This window comes from Manihot esculenta, chromosome 12, assembly GCF_001659605.2.
Source record: "Manihot esculenta cultivar AM560-2 chromosome 12, M.esculenta_v8, whole genome shotgun sequence".
In the NCBI taxonomy this organism is placed as follows: domain Eukaryota; kingdom Viridiplantae; phylum Streptophyta; class Magnoliopsida; order Malpighiales; family Euphorbiaceae; genus Manihot; species Manihot esculenta.
In genome coordinates, this window is record NC_035172.2 from 16,434,104 (window position 1) to 16,458,072 (window position 23,969).

Below are 23,969 nucleotides of genomic sequence, written 5' to 3' on the forward strand. Positions count from 1 at the left end.
CAGAGGCCTCAGAAGATCAAAGAAGAATAAGTTTTGGAATCGGTTAAGGTCTGGTCTGGGATTAGGCAATGGTTCGAGCTCTGGTTCGGATGGCTCTGGATGTGTGAGGTGCGGTAGGCCGCACAAGGGAGTCTGTCAGTTGGGGTCAACAGCATGTTTCAGGTGTGGGCAGGAGGGACACATGGCACGTGAGTGTCCTACTGCGACCTTATTGACACAGTCCCAGCAGACAGTTTCAGGTAGTGTGGCACAGCCAATAGCTCCAGCCATGACACAGGGTAGAGGCAGAGGCAGAGGCAGAGGAAGGGTGACAACTCCTTCTTCAGTAGGTTCCCGCGGAGAAGGTCCATCAGCTCCAACTTGGATTTTCTCCATGACCCAGCATGAGGCTGACACATCGGACATGGTGGTGACAGGTAATCTCACTCTCGTATGTTCTGATGTGTATGCTTTAATGAACCCTGATGTGTTTCTCTTTCCTTGTTGCTTCGAGAGCCGTAGATAGAGTGGGTTTGATAGCTTCTGGGTTAGAATGTCCCCTTTGGGTCAGTGGACCCAAGTGTGATCCATCGGTGGCAGAGTAAGTCTGCCGGGATAGTTCAGAGTATGTTGAGAGTAGATGCCTTCCAGCCGACCTAGTGGTTCTAGATTTGACTGATTTCTGACGCCATTCTAGGGATGGATTGGCTTTCTACTCATGGTGCTACCTTGGATAGCAGAGACAAGGTAGTCAGGTTCAGAGTTCAGGATGGATCAGAGGTAGTCTTTGGAGGGGACAGAGTAGAGGTACCTAGAGGTTTGATATTAGCCCTACAGGCTCATGAGTTGTTCTAGAGAGATTGTCAGGGGTTTCTTGCTCATGTTAGAGAGCATAGCGGTCAGGTCAGGGAACCAGCTTCAGTGCCCGCAGTCAGAGAGTTCTTAGATATTTTCCCAGACAAGCGGCCAGGCTTACCACCTGCTAGGGAGATAGAGTTTGAAATTGAAGTAATGATGGAGACCAGACCCATCTCTACCCCTCCCTACAGGATGGCACCTGCAGAGTTAAAGAAGTTGGAAGAGCAATTGCAAAAGTTGGTAGACAAGGGTTTTATCCGATCTAGTACCTCATCTAGGGGTGCTCTAGAGTTGTTTATGAGAATAAAGGATGGATCCTTAAGGCTTTGTATCGACTGCAGGCAGTTGAACAAAGTCACTACCAAGAGCAAGTATATGTTACCTAGGATCGACGATCTATTTTAGACCAGCTAGCAGGAGCTGGTTGTTTCTCTAAGATAGATCTGAAATCTGGGTATCACCAGCTAAGAATCAAGAAAGAAGATGTGCCGAAGACGGCGTTTAGGATCAGATGTGGGCACTATGAGTTCCTAGTGATGCCGTTCGGGCTAGCCAATGCCCCTGCAGCATTCATGGACCTCATAAGCAAAGTTTTCAGTCAGTTCCTAGATCACTTCGTTATTGTCTTCATTGACGATATCTTGGTGTATTCCAGAACGCAGAGGAGCATGCCCATTATCTGAGGACAGTGTTGTAGACCCTGAGAGAGCATGGCTTGGATGCCTAGTTCTCCAAATGTGAGTTCCAGTTAAGGAGCATATCTTTCTTGGGTCATGATATGTCAGAAAAGGGTTTTGAGGTAGATCCCAAGAAAGTTGAAACTGTAGCTAACTAGCCCAGACCCACTACAGTAATGTAGGTTGAGAGCTTTTTGGGTTTGACAGGTTACTACGGGAGGTTCATCCAGAACTTTTCCAGAGTTACTACTCCTATGACCGGGTTGACCAAAAGAAATCAGAGGTTGGTTTGGTCAGGATAGAGTGAAGAAAGCTTTGTAAAGCTGAAGAGAAGGTTGATGTCAGCACCGGTGTTAGCTCTGCCCTCCAGTAATGAAAATTTCCACAGTGCCATGTGATGCATCCCGAGTGGGACTAGATTTTGTGTTGATGCAGTATGAGAGGGTAATTGCTTATGTTTCTAGGTAGTTGAGGGAGCATGAGCTGAATTACCCTACACATGATCTAGAAAAGGCAGTTGTGATCTTTGCGCTCAAGATGTGGAGGCATTACCTGTATGGGGTAGATGTGAGATCTTTTCAGATCATAAAAGTCCACAGTACATCTTGAGTCGGGAAGAGTTGAACCTGAGGCAGAGAAAATGGGTAGAACTGCTTAGTGACTATGGTTACAAGTTTCAGTATCATCCGGGTGAGACAAATGTTTTGGCAGATGCCCTCAGCCGGAAATCACTTGGCAGTTATCCCATATTACAGCATGGGGAAGACCGGTGGTCAAAGAAAGAATCAGAACGGCTGTGAGCCGGCAAGAGTGTTAAGTAGATGTCCATAAGAAGCTTGTCGTGTTCCAGGAGAGAGATATAGTGTTGCTCAAGGTGTCTCCTATGAAAGGGGGTGGTTCGTTTTGGGAAGAAAGGTAAGCTAGCTCCACGATACATCGGACCCTTCGAGGTCTCGCAAAAAGGTTGGAAATGTATCGTACAAGTTAGACTTACCTGTTTCCATGGAGAGAATCCATCCGGTTTTCCATGTTTCCATGTTATGGAAGTTCGTGTCAGATCCGAACAAGGTTCTAAATGAGCCAGATGTAGAGATCCTAGGAGATCTCACCTATGTGGAGTAGTTAGTCCGGATCATAGACACTCAGATCAGAAAGCTGAGGAACAGGAAAATCCCGATGGTGAAAGTCCTTTAGAATCACCACAAAATGGAAGAGTGTATCTGGGAGACCTGGGAGTTCATGCTCCAGCAACATCTTCATCTCTTTTAAAGTGAGTGTCATAGGTTTTATGTGTTTCTTTTGATGCTATGCTTGTTTGTTGAACATTTGGGGACGAATGTTCTTAAAGGGGGGAAGAATGTAATACCCGGCTAGACCCCAGCACCGGAATTCCTACCTTCCGGCGGAATCTCTGTTGGAATTCAGAATTTCTTGGATGTCGGAATCTTCTAGAAGGGTAAAATAAAGGTCTTCTAAAATGTTTTTACATGTTTTTATGGTTTGATCAAGAAAGAAAATTGAGTTTTGAAAGAAAAGAAAGTTTTGAAGGGAAATGCCAGGTTCGGCCGCCGAAAGTGGCTCCCTTTTGTTGCCGCCGAATGTCAAGTTCGGCTGCCGAACGTGGTGGAGTTGTGGAAGCACCTTTGGCCTCCGAAGGTGGTCTGGCCAGCCACCTATAAAAGGCCCCATGTCCGAAAATGGGTGAGTTTTATTCTCCATTTTCGGGTAAAAGTGAGTCCATGCCCTACCATGGTTAGTTTTGATGTTTTCCTTCAAATCTCTCAGAGTTTTTATGAGTTTTTACCATGTTTTGAAGATTTTAAAGCTAAGATCAAGGTTTTGAAGCTTGGAGACCTCAGGAGTTCGTTTCTCTACATCTCCAAGTTTGGATCGCCTCTCCTCTCGATCTTCAAGAGGTAAGAATAGATCCTCACCCTCTCTTATGTTTTAAGTAAGTTTTGAGGGGTTTTAAGGGTATATGATGCATGTTTAGAGTAGATATAAAGTGTTAGGGTTTATGTACCCTTTATGGTAAATGTGTTGCTATGTTGATGTTTGTTGGGGTTTAGGCTAGTTTTAAGCCCCTAAATGCTTGAATACATGTTTATGCATGCTTGGGAGTGTTGTGTATGAGTTTGGAGAGTTGGGAGGCAAATGTGTGTGTGTGAGGCTTGAGTTCTCCCATTCTGGAAGAACTCAGGTTCGACAGCTGAAGCCATGTTCGGCCGCCGAACCTGCCTGTGGTGGCATGTTTTGGCCGCCTAAACTCACTCCCGAAAGTTGGACTTTCGGCTCTGGAGGGGAGTTTCGGTCGCCGAACCTGCCTCCAAAAGTGCATGAGTTTCGGATCTGGAAGGGACTTTCGGCCGCCGAACCTACCGCCGAAAGTACATGAGTTTCGGATCTGGAAGGGACTTTCGGCCGCCGAAGGTGCCGCCGAAGGTGCCTGAGTTTCGGCTCTGGAAGGACTTTCGGCCGCCGAACCTGCCGTCGAAAGTGCCCTGTCCAGCCTTCCTTTGCATGTTTTCTATGGTTGTTTTGTGGTGTTTTAGGGGGGTTTTTGGGGAGATGTTTAGAGTTATGTTAGAGTATGTTTGGTCCCTCATTTGACTCCACCTATGTAGGATCGGACCTGAGAGACCGAGGAGGTCAGCAGTGAGCTAGCTGCTACAGAGTCAGTAAAGCGTCAGCTAGAGGTGAGTAGAACACAACTTGTTTATTTTAAAGAAATAAAATCTTTTTAGCATGACTCATGCATCACGAATGCCATGATATGTATTAGGTTGTTTTGCATTAGAATTCACGAATATGATGCATTGCATTATTTATTGTTGTTGTGGATGGATATTGGATGATCCATTAGCGCTCAATATAATATGATATGATATGAGATGGAAAGACCAGGTGTGGCCTAATCGCCCCTGGCATAGAGTAAGAGAAGACCAGGTGTGGCCTAATCGCCCCTGGCACAGTTGGACATGTTATGTTATGTTAAGAGGAAGTCTTGAGGAGTTCCGTTGAGGGTCGGGCATTTATTGGATATGTAGAGTGTTATTGGTGACAATACCATCTTAAGGTGATTTACTTGTGATGTGACGCATTTCATTATGGCATATCTTTATAAATTGTTTTTATTGTTCTGCTCACTGGGCTCTAATAGCTCACCCCTTTCCCCTAACCCCCAGGTTTGGAGGTTCAGGATAGATCGGGAAGTCGTCAAGAGTAAAAGAGGTGTCTATGTAATAGAATAGTAGTGGACATGATGAAAAGACATGTAATGTAAAGAATTGTAAAATGATGTAATATAAAATAATGTAATGATGATTAGTATTGTGTTTGGCCCTAATGTTTATAGTTAATCCCTGTTGTACATGATCTTGATGTAAATGTTTTAATGTTATGGTATGTTGAACCAAGCTTGATGTATGAGATGTTGACCCAACTGAAGCATTTGATGAGGGCTTCAATAAGGGGTTTTACGTTTACAGTATAGTGCATGCATAGGTCAAGATTGGTATATGTGAAAGTTTAAAGTTTTTATGAAAATGTGTGATCATGTATGGGATTTATCAGGTATGACAGGTTGTATGTTAGGCTTGCTATGGATCCCGGCGACCTTAAGTCGATCTGGATCCTAGCGCCAGTAGCGGTTCGATTTCGAGTCGTTACAGCCGTACATACGGACGTATTGTGTCCTTTCCCATCGTCAGGGGGCCATTTAATTTACTTTGGCACCTGTGCGGACCTGATATCGAATGTATAGGGGTCTCTTGCTCCACTGATCCATCAAGTTAACTGAGCTAGATTCCTCTCAGTTGGGTCTAAGCCCTGCTCTGTCCGGCCTGCTTGTACGGGGTTTGGATCACGCTTACATGGATGGACCAGTGTATTGAGTTTTCACAGAGCTGCAACCTAGTCTTCCCGCGTGAACTCAATTATGGCCTGGATATCTGAGGCTCAACAGTTATCATTGCCTATGATCTACTTCCACGTCATCAACCTAATTGTCACCATCCAAAATTTGAAAAATTATAGACTACAACAATATAGTATACTTATACAGTATAACAAACTAATGGAACATTAATATTTATGTGAAAATATTTTTTTTTATAAAACTACTAGTTAGTATTTTTTTTTTTAAATTCACTCATCTACGGGTTATATTTATCCATTTACCCAACTTTTATTAGCTTATTATACCATATAGAATTATTTACATGGTACAATCATTGTACTATTTAATTTCTTTCAAAATTTAGTATGAACCAATTAATTCTTTTTTATTCAATGGAAGTTTAATGGACTGAGTAAAAACCTGTGGGCTACACAACAAGAGATATCTCTTTTCTTTTCTTATAGTAGGAGTGAATAATCTTATAATGGATAGATGGTGATACTCGTACTCAATATCTCTTCATTCCCTATACCTTAAAAGATGGAAGAAGACTAATCAAACTATCATTTGGTTGATAGATCAACTAATGTTTTGTATTCCATAGACATATTGGGATAGGTAGATATTGGATGTTCATACATGCCCTTTTTAATAAACATTGGAATGCTTGTCGTTCAATGTAGTTAAGAGCCAATTATTGCAATAAACATTGGAACTGTGTTCGACAAATGTTCTACTGTTCACGTAATGCATTCCTTTGAAGGTTACAAATTGGAGACATGATAAACCAGTTGATATTTTTTACTTTTTTTTTTTAATACAATTTTTATTAATTAATAAATAACATTATAGGCGAATAGAACATTATAGGCGAATAGATTTTGATATGAATATAATTTACTATAACTTTTGAATTGATATTTTCCATTAGTTTGTTAATGAGTTCTAGTTTGCGTTTATGAAAGAAAGAACATCACATGACTATAAGTCATTTGTTATATGATAAAAAAGCCAAATTTTTCCTTAAACTATACAACAGTTGTAAAAAATATCAAATATGATTTTTTGATTGAAAAAATCTTGAAAATTATCATTAAAAAATTAAATGAGGCCTTGTCAGGATTTGAAAGTGTACTTTATGTTTTACTCGATCTATTTGATTTTATTCAAGTATATTTAGCCTTTTATTGATTATCCAAGGGTACTTTTAGACAGAAAAATAAAATTTAGTATTTTGACACTAATTTAATCTTTTAGTCTTTGTTACATGGCCTTTCCATCAATGGAGGACACCCTTTAAAGGGAGAATATGGTCTAAGTCCTTCTATTCATCACCAATGGATTTTATGTAGATCTCGCTTTATTATATGTGATCACACAATAGAATTTACACATTTCAAGCTCACAATATCCATATAATTTTAATAATGAAGAATAAAACTTTTTGTAGGTATGGAAGCAACCCAAGCTTGGGAGAATTAGGTTTTTAAAAGTTTTAACATAATTACACAAGGTTTTCTATAATTGATTTCTACAGTATAATAAATGCAAAGTAATACATTCAATTGGTGGCACGTTATCAATCATAATAAGTTTAATGTAAAGCTATATACACAAACAATCAATTATATGCAGCAAAAGTAAAAAGTATAGGAAAAAGACTGAAAAAACTATATTGAATGCACATTTATGTATTTGGGTCCATCTAAAAAAAATTTTTTAAAAAACACTATAACTGCGAAGTATAAAATAGTAGTGATACTCTTATGAAATCTCATACATTTACACCGTGTATCTATATAAATTCAGTCTAAATAAGAATTGCCCTTAATTTTAAGTACGTTTTATTCATTAAATTGTGATACACAATAAATTTCAACAAAATATTTTATATATTTTTTCAGTGATTTCTTTTAATTTATTCGTGAATCTAAAACAATATCTACTATGACCGTTCGCAAAATATTAGTACTAATAATGTTCAAGAATGCAAATTAAGTGTTGAAAGGATTAGAATTTGAAAGAGATGTATAAAACGATTTAGAGGTCTGACAATATTATATCTAACGAAATTCACATCTTAATAGGGCCATCCACAATATGATATAGGAGGGCACTTAGGTCAATATTTATTTATTTTTTGAATTTTTATTTAAAGAATGATGAAATACATTATTATTATTATCATGTTCTAATATTTGTTCAATTTTGAGATTTATTTCATATGGTACTTACTTTCTTAACACATCTTAAATTTAGATTATATATTTATATAAAATTACCTTCAATAAACTATCCATTTCAGAATACTTGTAAAAAAATAAAAATAAAAATTCTATTATAAATATTTTATAATCACATTGAAATTAATTTATGAAAGTGTTAAAAGAGAATTACATAGTGAAAATTATAATAAAAGAAAATTAAACCCTTCGTTTGGCATAAATAATTTTATAAGAAAAAAATCAATTAAATTGAATTCTTATAAAATTTTTAATTTCAAATAGAGAGAAGAAAATTAAAAATAATTGTGGACACTAAGAATGAACATATATGAGTATGACAATTTTTATCTAGCCTCAATTTATTGTAGAGTTATAATATAAATAAATAAATAAATTTAATTTTTATATAAAAACCTACTTATATATATATATATATATATATATATATATATATATCTTAGATATATAATATATTAAATTTAAGTAAATTTTCCCATTGAATCATTACTTCTTAGGTTGTATTTTACATGTCAAGAAATAATAAACAATTCAAGTGATGTTTCAAGTTGAGAATATTAATTGGATTAAATTTGAAAATTGACAATATTAATAATATTAATTAGATTAAAATTTAAGTAAAGTGATTTTAACATTTAATCCATTTTTTTATAACTCTAATTTCAGTCTACCTTTCCAAATATAAAAAACAAAATTGAATTACCATCTTTGCAATAACTGCAGAAAAAACATATAGTATTCAAAATCACATTTTCTACTTTTATTAAAAGTGTTACCATTATATTAATAAATAGTGGTTAAAATGAGGGGTTCATTTTCATGAGAAAATAGTCCTCGGGAGAAAATTCATATTTTCTCGTTTGTTTTATATACTGATGACCGCTGGATTTCTTCACCCCAGAACAGGGGCTTGACCCCAGCCAAAGGCCCATGACACAGAGGCCCACGTACTTGATACCCCCCAACAAGCCTGGCTCATCCCAGCTTCCGGGCCGGGCTCGACCAAGCTTCCTCACTCAGTCCAGCCTGATCCCTGACCAGCAGACCCCTCTCAGGCCCAGCGTCCAGCCCAACTCTCGGCCCAGCCCGGGGTCCAGAACAATATTCACCAGACAGCCTGGCAGATCCGCTGGAACGTACGCACGAGGAGAATCAGAGGCCGTTACGCATGGAGCAGGCGGCTGATACCCTAGTACCTCCGAATCCGCATGGCAGAGACGCGTGGCCCAATCCTGGAGAGACCTTTACACGTCACCAGCAAGCAAGACAATGTATAAAAGAGGAGTCCCCTCCTCAGAAAGTTTAAGCCTTATTCAGTAATACAAAACCCTTGCAAAACCCTATTCAATTGGATCTCAGATCATCAATTGGCGCCGTCTGTGGGAAACGAAGGAGATCTTTTCATCACCGGAGTTTTCACTTTCAAAACCCACTGAGATCCACAATGGCAAACCACCAAGAAAGTAACCTTAATATTCCAAATGACTTAAGCTCCGCCCAAGAGGGGCAGCAGTTCTCTTTTTCTAGCCCTACGACGTTAAATAACCAAACACCCATCTCTCTTAATCCCTCGCCAGGCTTGGCAGGGAATACTCCCACCATGACCCTGTCTAACCAAGACATTCAAACCATGGCTCTCCAGCTACAAACCACTGCTCACTGGTTGGGGCAGATAATGCAACAAAGGGGACTTAGCACCCCAGTAAACGCACTCCCAGTAGTGGAGGAACCCAGAACCGATGAACCCCGACCCACCTCTATCCGCCTCCAAACCAACAACCACGATGCCGGAGAAGAGGAAGAACCGGAGGCCCGAATCCATGGGAGAAGGGCAAGAGAGATGATAGAAAATGAAGAGGTGGACGACTATTCTGCTGAAACAACCAGGGAAACGGGAACTGAAACAGAGGAGGAAGAATGTAGTTTGGGCAAAAGATCCAACCCAGAAGACGAGAAAATGAACCAAAAACTGAAAAGGTTGAAGGAGCAGCTCCTAGCCGAGCTAGGTAAGAAAGATCAGAGTCAAACCTCCTTGCCTACTTCTTCTCCCTTCTCAAAGGTAATGCAGCAGGAGACCGTTCCCAAAAAGTTTATGATGCCGCCGATGGCGGCCTATAATGGGGCTGGAAACCCGAGAGAACATGTCATGAACTATAAGACCTTCATGGAGTTGCAAACTCTGTCAGATGCTCTGATGTGCAAGGTGTTCCCAACAACGCTCTCGGGGCCAGCGAGAGCATGGTTCAACAGCCTGGAGGCCGGAAGCATTAAAAGTTTTGGAGACCTTGCCCTCCGCTTCATTAGCCGGTTCGTAGCCGGGGTGCCAGCAGATAGGAAGACAAGCTATCTGGAAACAGTTAGGCAAAAAGCTGGTGAATCTCTCAGAGAGTATGTCGCCCGTTTCAATACGGAGGCCCTGCAGATTCCCGAGCTCGACGAAGGAAGGGCGGTAGAGGCCATGCAAAAGGGAACAACCTCTGCCGAGTTCTTTGGTTCTTTGAGCAGGAAACCTCCGACCTCACTGGCCGAGTTGATGAAGAGGGCGGAAAAGTACATAAGGCAGGATGACGCCTTAGTAACGAGTAGATTTGCCAAAGGGGTGGCAGGAAAAGAGAAAGCCCCGGAGGAAGGAAGGCTGGAGAAACACGAGAAGAAGCGTGGGAAGAGGCCTGAGCCATATAAGCAGGCCTGGGAAAGAAGGGATCAAAGGCCCCCCCCTCCTCCCAGGGCTCATGAACCACGAGTGCTCCCCCCTTGGGTTCCTGAGAAGCCTACTCCCCTCAACGCTTCCAGAGCCGAAGTGCTCATGGCAGTCCAGGATAAGGAGTTCCTCCAGTGGCCTAAACCCATGAGGTCGGAAGCAGATCAGAGGAATCCTGACAAGTATTGTCAGTACCACCGGACACACGGCCACGATACAAATAACTGTTTTCAGTTAATCACGGAGATTGAAAGATTGATAAAAAGGGGGCATCTCAAAAATTTTGTGAAGAAACCGGAGGGGCAGAGGCCTCCGCCCAGTCCGGCAGCCCAGATGCCCAGGAGAACCGGAGCTGGACCAGTGAATGATGGGTCTAGCGGGACTATTAATATGATTGTTGGAGGAACTGGAGGACGGATGAGCCGTCGAGGAAAGAAGAGAAACCGGGAAGGAGAGATCAGCAATGGCGAGGTCATGCAGATCGTTGAACACTCACCCATGGCCATCGTTTTCTCTTCAGAAGATGCACAGGGCATTCAGATGCCCCATGATGACGCGCTTGTTATTGAAGCAGTCATTCATAATTTTCGGGTGAAGAAGGTTCTGGTGGATGATGGGAGTAAGGTCAATCTATTGCCATATCGGGTTTTCCAGCAGATGGGAATCCCGGAGGAACAGCTGGTTCGGGACCAGTCACCCATCAAAGGGATCGGAGGAGCACCGGTATTTGTAGAAGGGAAGGTGAAGCTGGCCCTTACCTTGGGAGAAGCACCCAGAGCTCGCACCCATCATGAGGTGTTTTTGGTGGTTAAACTCCCATTGAGTTACAATGCGATTTTAGGGAGGCCGGCGTTGTTTAGCTTTGAAGCTGTCACCAGCATCAGGTATTTGGCACTCAAGTTTCCAACGGAAGAAGGAGTGGGAATGGTTCGGGGCAGCCAGGAAGAAGCAAGGGCGGTATACTTGGCCACAGTAACAGAACCAAGCTCAACTGGAGAAGCGCTCGACTCGGAAGTTCTGGAGGTCAGAGATGAAACAAAAGAAGCCCGGACAGAGCCAGTTGGAGAATTGGAGACCTTCCCCTTATCAGAAGCAGATGCAAGCAAGATTTTCAGTCTTAACGCCAACCTCACCAAAGAACAAAAAGATGAAGTCATGACTCTGATCCGAGGTCACGCGTCGACCTTCGCATGGAAGCCCTCGGACATGCCAGGAATTGACCCCAAAGTGATGACTCACCGATTGAATGTCCTCCCCGAGGCCAGACCAGTGAAGCAAAAGAAGAGAGTAGTAGGAAGAGAAAAACAGCAAGCCACCCGGGAGGAAGTGCAGAAGTTAGAAGAAGCAGGCTTTATTAGGGAAGTAATGTACCCACAATGGTTGGCAAATCCTGTGTTAGTCAAAAAAGCCAATGGCAAATACAGGATGTGCATAGATTTCACCGACCTAAATAAAGCCTGCCCCAAAGATTGTTACCCCCTCCCCGATATTAATAAAATGGTCGATTCAACGGCCGGATTTGATTATATGTCTTCTTTGGATGCTATGTCTGGTTATCACCAAATCCCAATGGAGAAGTCGGATGAGGAGAAAACCTCATTTATAACTGAAGACGGGACTTACTGCTACAAAGCTATGCCTTTCGGATTAAGAAACGCCGGGGCAACTTACCAACGATTAATGAATAAAATCTTTAAGAACCAGATCGACAGGAATGTAGAAGTGTATGTGGATGACATGGTGGTTAAAAGTTCAACTTTTCAACAACACATAGCAGATCTAAGGGAGATATTTGGGGTGTTAGATCAATACAGAATGAAGTTAAACCCAGCAAAATGTGCTTTTTTCATCAGGGGAGGAAAGTTCTTGGGATACATGGTGAGTGGAAGAGGCATTGAGCCTAATCCGGAGAAAGTAGAAGCCATATTGAATATGCCAGAGCCGACCTGCGTAAGGGACGTCCAGAGATTAACCGGGAGAGTGGTGGCGCTTAACCGATTTATGTCGAAGTCAGCAGAAAAGTGTTTACCATTCTTCAAAAAGTTGAGAAAGGTACCAAACTTCAAATGGACGGAAGACTGCCAAAAAGCTTTCGCGGAACTTAAGAAATATCTTAGCTCGCCTCACGTGCTCAGCAGTCCCATAAAAGGGGAAGAGCTTCTGATATATTTGGCAGCCTCAGAACAGGCAATCAGCGCGGTACTAGTAAGGGTAGAAGGAGGAGAGCAGAAATCTGTTTTCTACATCAGCAAGGTACTTAGAGACACTGAGGTCAGGTACTCGAACATTGAAAAATTGGCTTATGCTTTGTTGTTAGCAGTCCGGAAATTCAAAGTTTATCTGGAAGGCCACCAAGGAGTTGTGATGACGAACCAACCCTTAAAGAAGGTCCTACGTAGGCCGGAAACTTCAGGACGGATGTTAGCATGGTCCGTGGAAATCAGCCCCTACTGTCTGGAATACCGACCTCAAACAACAATAAAATCTCAAGCGCTGGCTGACTTCATAGCAGAATGCTCATTCAACGAAGAGAAGGAAGAATCATCCTCGGAGATGCCTAGAAAGGAAGGAGAGCGAGAGCTTTCCCAAGAATTTAGCTGGAAGCTATATGTAGACGGAGCATCAGGATCTGAGGGCAGCGGCGCAGGGATAATGCTTAAGGGGCCGGAGGGCTTCAAAGTGTGTTATGCTTTACGGTTAGAATTCAAGGCTTCTAACAATATGGCCGAGTACGAGGCCTTGGTAAATGGGATGTTGGTAGCCTCGGAAATAGGGGTAACCGACCTCGAAGTAAATAGTGACTCTCAACTGGTGATCAACCAGGTGACGGGGGTATATCAAGCCAGAGACCCCACCATGCAGAACTATCTTGATAAAATAAAAGCCATAGAAGCCGAGCTCGCAGAACGGGGAGTTATTGTCAGATTTCAAAGAATACCTCGGGATGAAAATGAGGAGGCAGACCTGCTCAGTCGATTGACCAAAGAAGAATTAGAGCAGCTCCCTGACGAAGTATACATACAGCATATCCGCACACCTGCTTTCAAGAAGACAAACACGGTACTGCAGGTGGACCAGAGCCCAACTTGGATGAGCCCCTATCTGAAATATTTGGAGAAGGGCGAACTCCCTGAAGATAAAGACGAAGCCAGAAAGATAGCAGCTCGAGCTGCCAATTACCAAGTAATAAGGGGAACTTTGTACAGAAAGGGGAAGTCCAGCCCATGGCTCCGGTGTGTAAGTCCGGAAGAAGCTGCAAGGGTAATGGAGGAAATACATAGAGGCCTGTGTGGGGCTCACGAGGGAGCAGAGACATTAGCTAACAAAATATTCAGGCAAGGATACTATTGGCCCACTGTTAAGAAAGAAGCAGAAGAGTTTGTCCGAAGGTGCGACGTATGTCAGAGATTTGCTAATGCCATCAGGACCCCTGCCACTCCTCAAGCAAGCATATCCAGTCCATGGCCTTTCTCGCAATGGGGAATTGACATCCTGGGCCCTTTCCCCAAGACTACGGGGCAAAGAAAATTTGTAGTGGTAGCTGTGGAATACTTCTCGAAATGGCCAGAGGCAGAAGCAATAGCAACAATCACAGCCAGAAAGATGATAGATTTCGTATGGGGGCATATCATTTGCAGGTTTGGCATACCCAGAGTGCTTATCTCAGACAACGGCAGACAATTTGACTGCAACACTTTCAAAACCTTCACGACGAACGTGGGCATATGGCATAAGTTCTCCTCCGTGGCCCATCCTCAGACCAATGGTCAAACGGAAGTCACTAACAGAGCAATCCTCCAAGGATTAAAAAAGCGGCTGGATGGTGCAAAGGAAAATTGGGCAGAAGAACTCAATAGTATCCTATGGGCACTCCGAACTACTCCCAGAGCACCCACTAAGGAAACACCGTTCGCACTCGCTTACGGTACAGAGGCCGTAGTTCCAGTTGAATTACAGATCCCCACTCATCGAGTTCAATTTCTCAGCGAAGACACTAATGGGGACAAGTTAAGAAGCAACCTGGATGCTCTTGAAGAAGTTAGGGAAGAAGCACAAGTCCGAACTGCTGCTTATCAACAACGAGCGGCAAGATATTATAATCAAAAGGTCAGAGAAAGAAGCTTAAAGGTGGGAGACCTGACTTTAAGAAACTTGGAAGCTACAGGAAAAAGAGCAGCCGCAGGCAATCTAGCACCGACCTGGGAAGGTCCATTCAAGGTGACAAAAGTGGTTAAGCCCGGGGTATACCGAATTGAAGATATGCAAGGAAACCCCGAGCCCCACGCCTGGAACATCCAGCACTTAAAAAGGTACTTCCCTTGAAATATATGTAAAGAAAAATATTGTACTCTGAAAGGCACAACTAAATAAAAACGCCATTCTTTACGCAATGATGTTATCTCCATTAAGAATGTTACTTCTCTTTGAAAAAGAAAGAACAAAATTAGAAAACCGGGATCCCCAAGATCTCCCGGATGCAAGACCAGGATCCCCAAGATCTCCTGGCAAAAGAAGACCTCCTTGAGACATAGAGACCTCCTGGAGATAGAAGACCGGGATCCCCAAGATCTCCCGGATGCAAGACCAGGATCCCCAAGATCTCCTGGCACTAAGAAGACCTCCTTGAGACATAGAGACCTCCTGGAGGTAGAAGACCGGGATCCCCAAGATCTCCCGGATACAAGACCAGGATCCCCAAGATCTCCTGGCAAAAGAAAACCTCCTTGAGACACAGAGACCTCCTGGAGGTAGAAAACCGGGATCCCCAAGATCTCCCGGATACAAGACCAGGATCCCCAAGATCTCCTGGCAAAAGAAGACCTCCTTGAGACATAGAGACCTCCTGGAGATAGAAGACCGGGATCCCCAAGATCTCCCGGATGCAAGACCAGGATCCCCAAGATCTCCTGGCACTAAGAAGACCTCCTTGAGACATAGAGACCTCCTGGAGGTAGAAGACCGGGATCCCCAAGATCTCCCGGATACAAGACCAGGATCCCCAAGATCTCCTGGCAAAAGAAAACCTCCTTGAGACACAGAGACCTCCTGGAGGTAGAAAACCGGGATCCCCAAGATCTCCCGGATACAAGACCAGGATCCCCAAGATCTCCTGGCAAAAGAAAACCTCCTTGAGACACAGAGACCTCCTGGAGGTAGAAGACCGGAATCCCCAAGGTCGTCCCGGAATTACAAGACCAGGATCCCCAAGATCTCCTGGCAAAAGAAAACCTCCCTCAGACGTAGAGACCTCAGTAAAGAAGAAGACCGGGATCCCGTAGAACTCCCGGAAAAACAAAATAAAGGATAGCCGGTGAGGCCCCAAGGTCACCCCGGCACAGCCAGGATCTCGTAAGACCTCCGGAAGGTAAGAATAGTTGGTAAGGGACTTCAGGGCCCCCCCAAAAAAAAAAAAAAAAAAAAAAAAAAAAGGGGTCGAGCTCCCAGCTCGAACCGATAAGCCCAAGACCGAGCTCCTAGCTCGGATAGATTCATTTCTTCAAAAGATCAAGATACGAAAGCCAAAAACAAAGGCCGAGCTCCCTCCATAGAAGAACTCATAAATCCTTAGGAGGATATTCAGGCTATAATCAAAAGCCTAAATCAGTTTATTTAAAATAAATATACAAAGTCACAACGAAGAAAGAAGGACTAGAAGTCAAAAACTAGCATGACAGTTGCCATCAAATGGGTACGAGATTTGATCTCTCAGACGACAGCTAAGAGCTGAACTCACAACTTAAGATTAATTTAGAGCTTCTAAATAAACATATGAAGTCTACATCACACATACGAAGAGTAAAGATAAATGTCAAAGAATATGAAAAACAAAAAGGAAAACTAATATTCCATTAATAACTATTACAATTTATTTCTCCGGTGAGGAAGGAGGATGAATAGTCCTTAAAGGACTTACATCAATAAACCCACCCTCACTATTTCTATTTACAGCCACCTCTGAAGGAAGCTCGGTGTCCTTCGGACTAGCGCTCTCAATAGTAGGGGCAATTTCTGACCCAGGGTGAAGGCCTTCTTTCACAGAATCAGGATCGTCCTCCTCCGACCCTAGCTCGGATCCCTTTGAAGAAGACTCAGCTGGCCGATCTCGGTCCCTCCGGCAATCTCCTCGGGGCAAAGGGAAATCATCCTCCCCGTATAGCACTGACTCGCCATCTGAGTCCACTTCGCGCCTACGAAGCTTGGCCAAAGGAATATCAGGAGCCTGTCTAGCTTCTCTTAAACCGCGATTGTAGCCAGTTACATACATGCGGTAGGCCTTATCAAAGATAGCCTGTTTCATTTCACTAGAAGCTTTATACTCATCCAGATGTTCTTCACAAGCCTCGGCTACAAATTCCTCAAACTCAGAAGAATCTTTGTAGTCCTGAAGATGAGCTTCACAGGCCTGATCAATTTTACCCTTTAGCTCATCAGACTCCTGATACTCCGCTATGTACTGATCGCGCTTCCGCTGAGCCTTCTCTTCGGCATACTTTACCACCTCAAGCAGGGCTAAACATTTACGTTCCAAAACTCTGACTTCATTTTTCAGCTGTTGTTGGCGAAGGTCAAACCCTTCAGCCGAGGAAGTCAAGTCTCTGATACGGTCAGAGCTTGTGCTCAACTCCTGCTCAAGGACCTGCACCCGAGCTAAGGCCATCTCTCTCTGAGCCTTTACTTCCTCCAGATGAGTCTGAAGTCCTTCGAAATCAGCCTTTAAGGCACCAAATTGGCGCTGGACTTCAGCTTTCTGGCTAACGGCCTCATCCCTCTCCTTGAGAGCCTCTGTCATAGAGGACAGCTGCTCTAGCACTCCTCTACAGCGAACCTCCAAGGTAGCTGCCCTCTCATCAGCCTCCTGGAGAACATTGCGAGTCCGAGACAACTCATCTTCTAAGGACGAGGTATGCTTGGCCGTCTCGGCTGTTTTCTCTTCAGCCTTTCTGAGGGCCTCCAACGCAGAATGCAATTCCACCTGGAGGGACTGGATCTGCTCCCGAGCAGCTACCAAATTTCCCCTCGCATCACTGGTGGCAGATATATTCTCCTCCAGACGTGCCTCTTCAATTCGGCGATCTACGGACTCCCGGAGGGAGCGATCACGGATATCCACCTCCATAAAGAGGCCCGTCACCTACCATGAAAACGCAACCATCAAGAAAAAGAAACAAAGCAAACTGAAAGGAGGGGGAAAATGACTTACCATTAGAAGCATCTCCCTAATGGACGATCCGAGCTCCTCACGAGAGCGAGACTGGAAGGATGCTTGCTCCTTGGTAAAGCTGGATAAAAGGCCGGTCAGAGCAAGAAGGCGTGGATCCGAGGCCTCTGTGGCTCCACCAAACATTTGCTCCCTAAGAAGGTCGGCAACAGCACTGGCCGGAGACTCGGATGTAATACCCGACGTCTTTAGAGAATCGCCAGGAGAAGGCAATGCCGGGTCAGCAGCAACACCTTTCCCTTTCCCAATGGGAGGAAGAGCTGGAGAAGATCCTGTTGCAACCCTGGACTTCTTCCGGACAGGAGAAGAGGCAGATTTTCCAGAAGAGGCCGGGCGCTTGCCTCCGATCTTTGCTGGAATGCCCCCAGAACCCTCAGGTTCAGTCCTCACAGGGACAGGGGCACTTTCACCAGAAACCTCTGGACTTTGATCCCCTAGGAGGATGATCTCCATCCCCGTCCCAGAGGTCTCCTTGTCTTCAGCAGGGGACTTAAACTTCCCCCTTGACACCTCCTCAGTAGAATGGGCAGCACCCTGTCCCACTTGTTCAGTAGACTTTGAGCTCAACCCACCACGGCTAGATGGCTGAGCTGATTTAGTGGTGTGAGAGCTCGGCTTGGAAGCTCGAGAAGAAGCTTTACCAGACGGCCGGCTGACCTTCTCGGAGGAAGCGACCTGAGCTAGCTCTATAGCAATCTCAGTCACAGAACGCCCATCCGCAAAGGCGTCAAAAATTGCATGCATGTTCTCCCGAGACAGGTCAAGGTTCTTGGGGAATTTGATGCCGTCCATTTTAACCTCAGAAGCTGCAAAAAATAAGAAATTATACAGAATCAGCATATTATCTGATATTCTTAACAACGAAGAAACAGAATAGCCGGACAAAGCACTATACCCGTGTCCTGGATATCCCTAAGGTTGGCCGCAAACATACACTTCTCGACATCATACTTCCTCTCAACGGAAGTCAGTCGAAGTAGCCCAACCTGCTCAATAAGACTCAATTCGGGCAGGTCATTACAGCCTGGAAAGATCTCCCCCCAACTTAGGCCCACATCCCACGATCGGCAGGACCCTAGTTTCAGCTCCGCCACAAGGAAATTCTCTATCCACCCCTTTATAGAATCCTTGTAGCCCGTAAGAAGAGATAGCCCATTGCGGGGGGAAAAGTAATAGAAGTTTTGCTTCGCCCTAACCAGGCGGAAAAAAGTAACAAACAGACAGGCCGTAGGTGTGAAACCCCAACACAGACAGATAGACTCGAAACAGGACATGAATAAAATGGAATTTGGGGATAACATTCGAGGAGTTACCCCAAAGTATTCAAAGACCTCAACAAAGAAAGGGGAAAAAGGAAATGGTAGACCAAATTCTCTCTGCTTTAGGAAAAACACTATGCTACGACCCCCTTGGGGATCCACCAAACCAGGAGGGGGAGGGTAGGGAAGAACTATCCTCTCATTTGGACGAGGTGCTCGAATAAAATACAACGGAGTATCTAGAAGCCTCCGGGAGATGTGATCAGTTATATTGGAAGAAGTAATACGTGACTCAAGGTTAACAACATCAGGAAGCTTTGAACTTGCCATTGAAGAACAAGGGAGCGTACCTGAGAACACAATAAGGTGAAAAACGCAAAAGGAGTCGCAGGAAGCCAGAGAGCAGAAGAGAGCTAATTTCTTCGGAAGACAGAAGGAATTCGAAATGAAAGGCAATGATGAGACGGAACGTTGATCTGAACAGTTTTGTCTTGGAGCGGCGCGATCATTAATTGCTCTCGAAGTTTACCCTCTCAACGGTTAAGTAATAACCGGAGAGAAGGTAAAGGGGCAAAAGGATGATCGCTGGGCTTGTCTACATCTATCAAGGGCCAGGTCCACAATGATAGCCCATCACTTAAAGGCCCAGGCAAGCCCAACTTGTTCAGACCTGATCTCCAGCCAAGACAACGTAACCCACAAAATTCATCACTTCACCACATCCATGGCAAGTATCAAGGAAATGGAAAGAAAAACTCAAAGATGCAAGCAGATGAAAGCATGATAAAGGTTAGACCTACTCATCACATAGAATATATAAGATTTGACTTGTTAAAACAAGGGTACCTCGGATCTATACTGAGCTGAGAGCTTAGAGTTCGACTTATCAGAAGCCGAGCTCATAGGTCGGAATAGTCCAGCTCGGACAACATGACCTGAGAGCCCGGCCAGCTAACCCAGAGCTCATTTCACTAAGCGAAAGACAGAGCTCTCAGGTCGGCTAGTCCAGCTCGGACAACGCACCTGAGAGCCCGGATGAAGGAGACTCAAAGCTCAATTCATCTAAGTAGAGACCGAGCTCATAGATCGGTCAGACAACCCAGTTGGGAAATATGAAAGCCCAGTTGGCTAAATGGGTCCGAAGTCCGGCTCACGAGTACAGTTAGTTCAGCTCAGAAAAAACAAATTTCAGTTAAAGCTACGAAGAAAAGCAGTTTCAGTACTCCATCCATGGTAGAGAAAGAACAACTCAAGTATGAACGAAAACGAGAACTTCATTAAAAGAAAAGCACATTACAGCATGTTACAAAGGCCTACACTATGGGACGAAAGACTATCCTTAAAGGATTTACATAGCCACATGCATCATCATCAACAATTACATCGTTATCACCTATCCTACTACTTCGGCCTTCGGTTCGGAGAAACTCTCGCAGCTCGATATGTGAGTTTGGCAGAAAGAGCTGCAGAAAGCCAAGAAGTTAATCCTCATAAGCGTTTCCCATGGATCCTCTGTAGGACGGCATTCGGTTGCCCAAGTGTGATACGCGTGACAAACTCACATGTCATATGCTGTGTGTATATCACGCATAAAAAAACACGGGCTTCAGATTACGACCTCAGGAGGATCGCCGGGCTAACGTGTGAAGGTACCAGCAGAAGCTTGACTGAGTGTAGCAGATCTCAGTCTCGCGTAATACTGGTACTTCACATCAAAGAGACTAATAATACTGGTGCTTCACATCAAAGAAAACAACAAACCGAGCACTCGAGCCCCTTCCATTTATATCCAAAGAAGGCAGCAACGGGGGAGGTCGGCCAGAAGATCTGGGCAAAATAATTTCAGCAACTTGCCGAATGGTCCCACCCATCAACCGCCCTACCAGACGGATCCCCAAAGCAACATTCAAACTCCTTAGAGGTAACATCCACTCCTCTGAAATTTTGAATTGACTCATCTTCATCTCAGGTACTACGAAAAAGTCCCAAAACAGAGATAAGTTAGCACAATTTTCCGTCGAGATGATAAAAGTAAGATTAAAACAAATTCCTGGGGCAACACAACAATGTAATATCAAGCTCGCCTTCGCCCGCTTGAAGAAGGCGCCAAATGGATCCTTCACAGATAAAACAAGAAAATCTCTCTGTTCCAACAAAGTGCCTGGGAATGGTAAAGAGGTGAGGTTAACATATATATCCAAAAGTTTATGTTTTGCAGGACAAGGTAGAGCCGAATTCTCAATTAATGCTGTCAGAATCCTTCAAAGATATTCATGAGAAAGGAAAGAAAAGACATGTCCAGATAACAATGACAGGAAAGCAAAAATAACCGAGAACGCGGAGAATAAAGAAAAGTCCGAAAGAGGAAAGAGCAGATAGGATTCAGAAACTGCGCAAAGATAAAAAAATGAAAGAGTATTATAAAGACACCTGGACACGAACAGGCGCGGCCATGATGGTTCTTGATATTCACCCCCTCGGCAGTTGGAGCAATAACTCCCGAGAAGGTGAAGGGGCAATTGATGACCGCTGGATTTCTTCACCCCAGAACAGGGGCTTGACCCCAGCCAAAGGCCCATGACACAGAGGCCCACGTACTTGATACCCCCCAACAAGCCTGGCTCATCCCAGCTTCCGAGCCGGGCTCGACCAAGCTTCCTCACTCAGTCCAGCCTGATCCCTGACCAGCAGACCCCTCTCAGGCCCAGCGTCCAGCCCAACTCTCGGCCCAGCCCGGGGTCCAGAACAATATTCACCAGACAGCCTGGCAGATCCGCTGGAACGTACGCACGAGGAGAATCAGAGGCCGTTACGCATGGAGCAGGCGGCTGATACCCTAGTACCTCCGAATCCGCATGGCAGAGACGCGTGGCCCAATCCTGGAGAGACCTTTACACGTCACCAGCAAGCAAGACAATGTATAAAAGAGGAGTCCCCTCCTCAGAAAGTTTAAGCCTTATTCAGTAATACAAAACTCTTGCAAAACCCTATTCAATTGGATCTCAGATCATCATATACCATCTAGATGAGGAAATAATTATTCGACCAAATTTATTTGCTAATTTATTTACATTTTACGTTACTAATTTTTTAAAAATTTTACATTATTCAAATAATTAACCCCTTTTTAGCACACTGTGGACGATACCTTCTAGACGAGGAAAGTTCTAAAATTAACTCACTTTCACATACGTCTATCACTCTCTCCTCTGCTTCTTGGATCTCTCTTTCCATGTCCCCAAAACCCTCCAACGGTCACATTTCCATCAGCCTCTCAATAAAACCCTTCAAATTCTCACCTCAAAGCCGTTTCTTCCCTTCTCTTTCTTTTTAAAAGACACCAAAATCTCTAGTTATTTCACCAGTTTGTTTCTTTTTCTTGATTAAATCATGTCTGGGTCTCTTCTTTTGCTGCTCCTGCTAGTAGCCTTTTCGCTTCCACGTTCTCTCGGGGGCCAAAACGGTATCGCGCCGAGGGATCTCTGGTGTGTTGCTAAGAACAACGCCGACGACCAGGCCCTTCAGGGTGCGATCAACTGGGCGTGTGGGCCCGGTGGAGCCGATTGCAGTCCCATCCAGCAAGGCGGGCCTTGTTATGATCCTAATAATATTCAGACAACAGCGTCTTGGGCTTTTAATGACTATTACCTCAAGCATGGGTTAACTGACGATGCTTGCTCCTTCAGCAACTCTGCTGCTCTCACTTCCTTAAACCCTAGTCAGTGTTCTTTACACTTCCTGTTTTATAAACTTGATTTGTTTCTTGGGTCGCTTATAGATCTGGAAAATTCAAATCTTACTCTTGCGGCGTTTCTTTTTTCCTTATCTTTTCTTTTCATATTTGACTTCGGTGATTAATTTTCTTTTGAGTTTTGATTGATTGTATTCTAATTTATTATCTTTTTCTATTTTCAGGCCATGATAATTGCAAATTTCCTTCCAGGTAATGTGCTAGATTTTCTTTTCCTTTTGTTCTTTGAACCCTGTTAGAATTGAATTTGTTGGGTTACTGCTACCTTTATCCTTTCAGAAAAGTAGAAACCAGAATGGAATTTGTACTCTGTTTGTTGCAGTTGAAATGGAAACTCTCTAGTCTATTGACTTGATTCGTGAAAGAGAAATATTGGAAAGATGTTTCCTCTCAATTCTCAAAACAAATTCCCTTGAATTGAATTTCCCCTGAATCAATAATTGCATTTCGAACTGGATTAATGCTCAATTTGGATATTCAATATAGTAAATTTTTGTCCAAAATAGCCCATAAGTTTCATTTTTAAGTTTAATTTATTGCAAAAATAAAGAAAATATGGATTTTATATTTCAGCCTGTCGGTGAGCAATAGGAACAGTTCTGATTCAACGACAGCGACAATTGGAATGGGGCCAGACACTGCTGCAGATTTTAGCAGAAGTAATCAGATTACAGGCACATGGTTGTGGCCCTTAATCATCGGTCATCTGTTGGTTGTGCTTGCAACAATAATTGGAGCATGGTAGACAGCTACGCAGTTTGATTCTTTATTCATTGAAGCAGTTTTCGGGCAAAATTTAGTTGAGCCAAAAGCAAAGGCTTTGTTCAGAAGATGGACAGTTAGGATTTAGGTATTTGATCCATGGTAGATTCCTCTTCCACTTCTGTTTTGTTAGCTTGGCTTTGTAATTTTGTCAATTATATTAAAATCTTGTAATTTCTAGCCTCTTCTTTTAGATTAGTGAAAGATGGCTTGGGATCAGAAAGCATTATTTAAGCTTGAAATCTCAGGTTTTTGAATTTCTGCACATGGAATCTCTTTCTTTGTTTTCGGGGTTTTTGTAAATTAAGGTTAAAAAAATATTTCTTTACCATACTAGAATTTTTGTCAAGTGCTGTAATATTAAGGTTTTTTAATTAAATTTTATTATATTAATTTAATTTATATTAAATTTATATAAATATAATTATAAAAATTATATTAATATTAATTATTTAATATAATTAAAATATAACATTATATTTATTATATATATAAATTTAATTTAATAATTTATAAATATATCACTATAATTTTATTTATTTAAAAAACAATATTATATATTTTATATTTATTCATATAATTTATTATTTTTATTAGAATTGTATTTATAAATAATTAAAAT

General features: G+C 43.1%; 1 protein-coding gene across 1 annotated transcript; it reads left to right on the forward strand.

Moving 5' to 3' along the window:
- The first annotated feature begins 21,996 nt into the window (after nucleotides 1–21,996).
- LOC110607564 (PLASMODESMATA CALLOSE-BINDING PROTEIN 5) lies at nucleotides 21,997–23,594 on the forward strand. The gene is made up of 3 exons (XM_021746702.2): nucleotides 21,997–22,552; nucleotides 22,750–22,777; nucleotides 23,159–23,594. The coding sequence occupies exons 1-3, from the start codon at nucleotides 22,225–22,227 to the stop codon at nucleotides 23,328–23,330; spliced, it is 528 nt and encodes a 175-aa protein (XP_021602394.1). The 5' UTR covers nucleotides 21,997–22,224; the 3' UTR covers nucleotides 23,331–23,594.
- The last annotated feature ends 375 nt before the right edge of the window (nucleotides 23,595–23,969 follow it).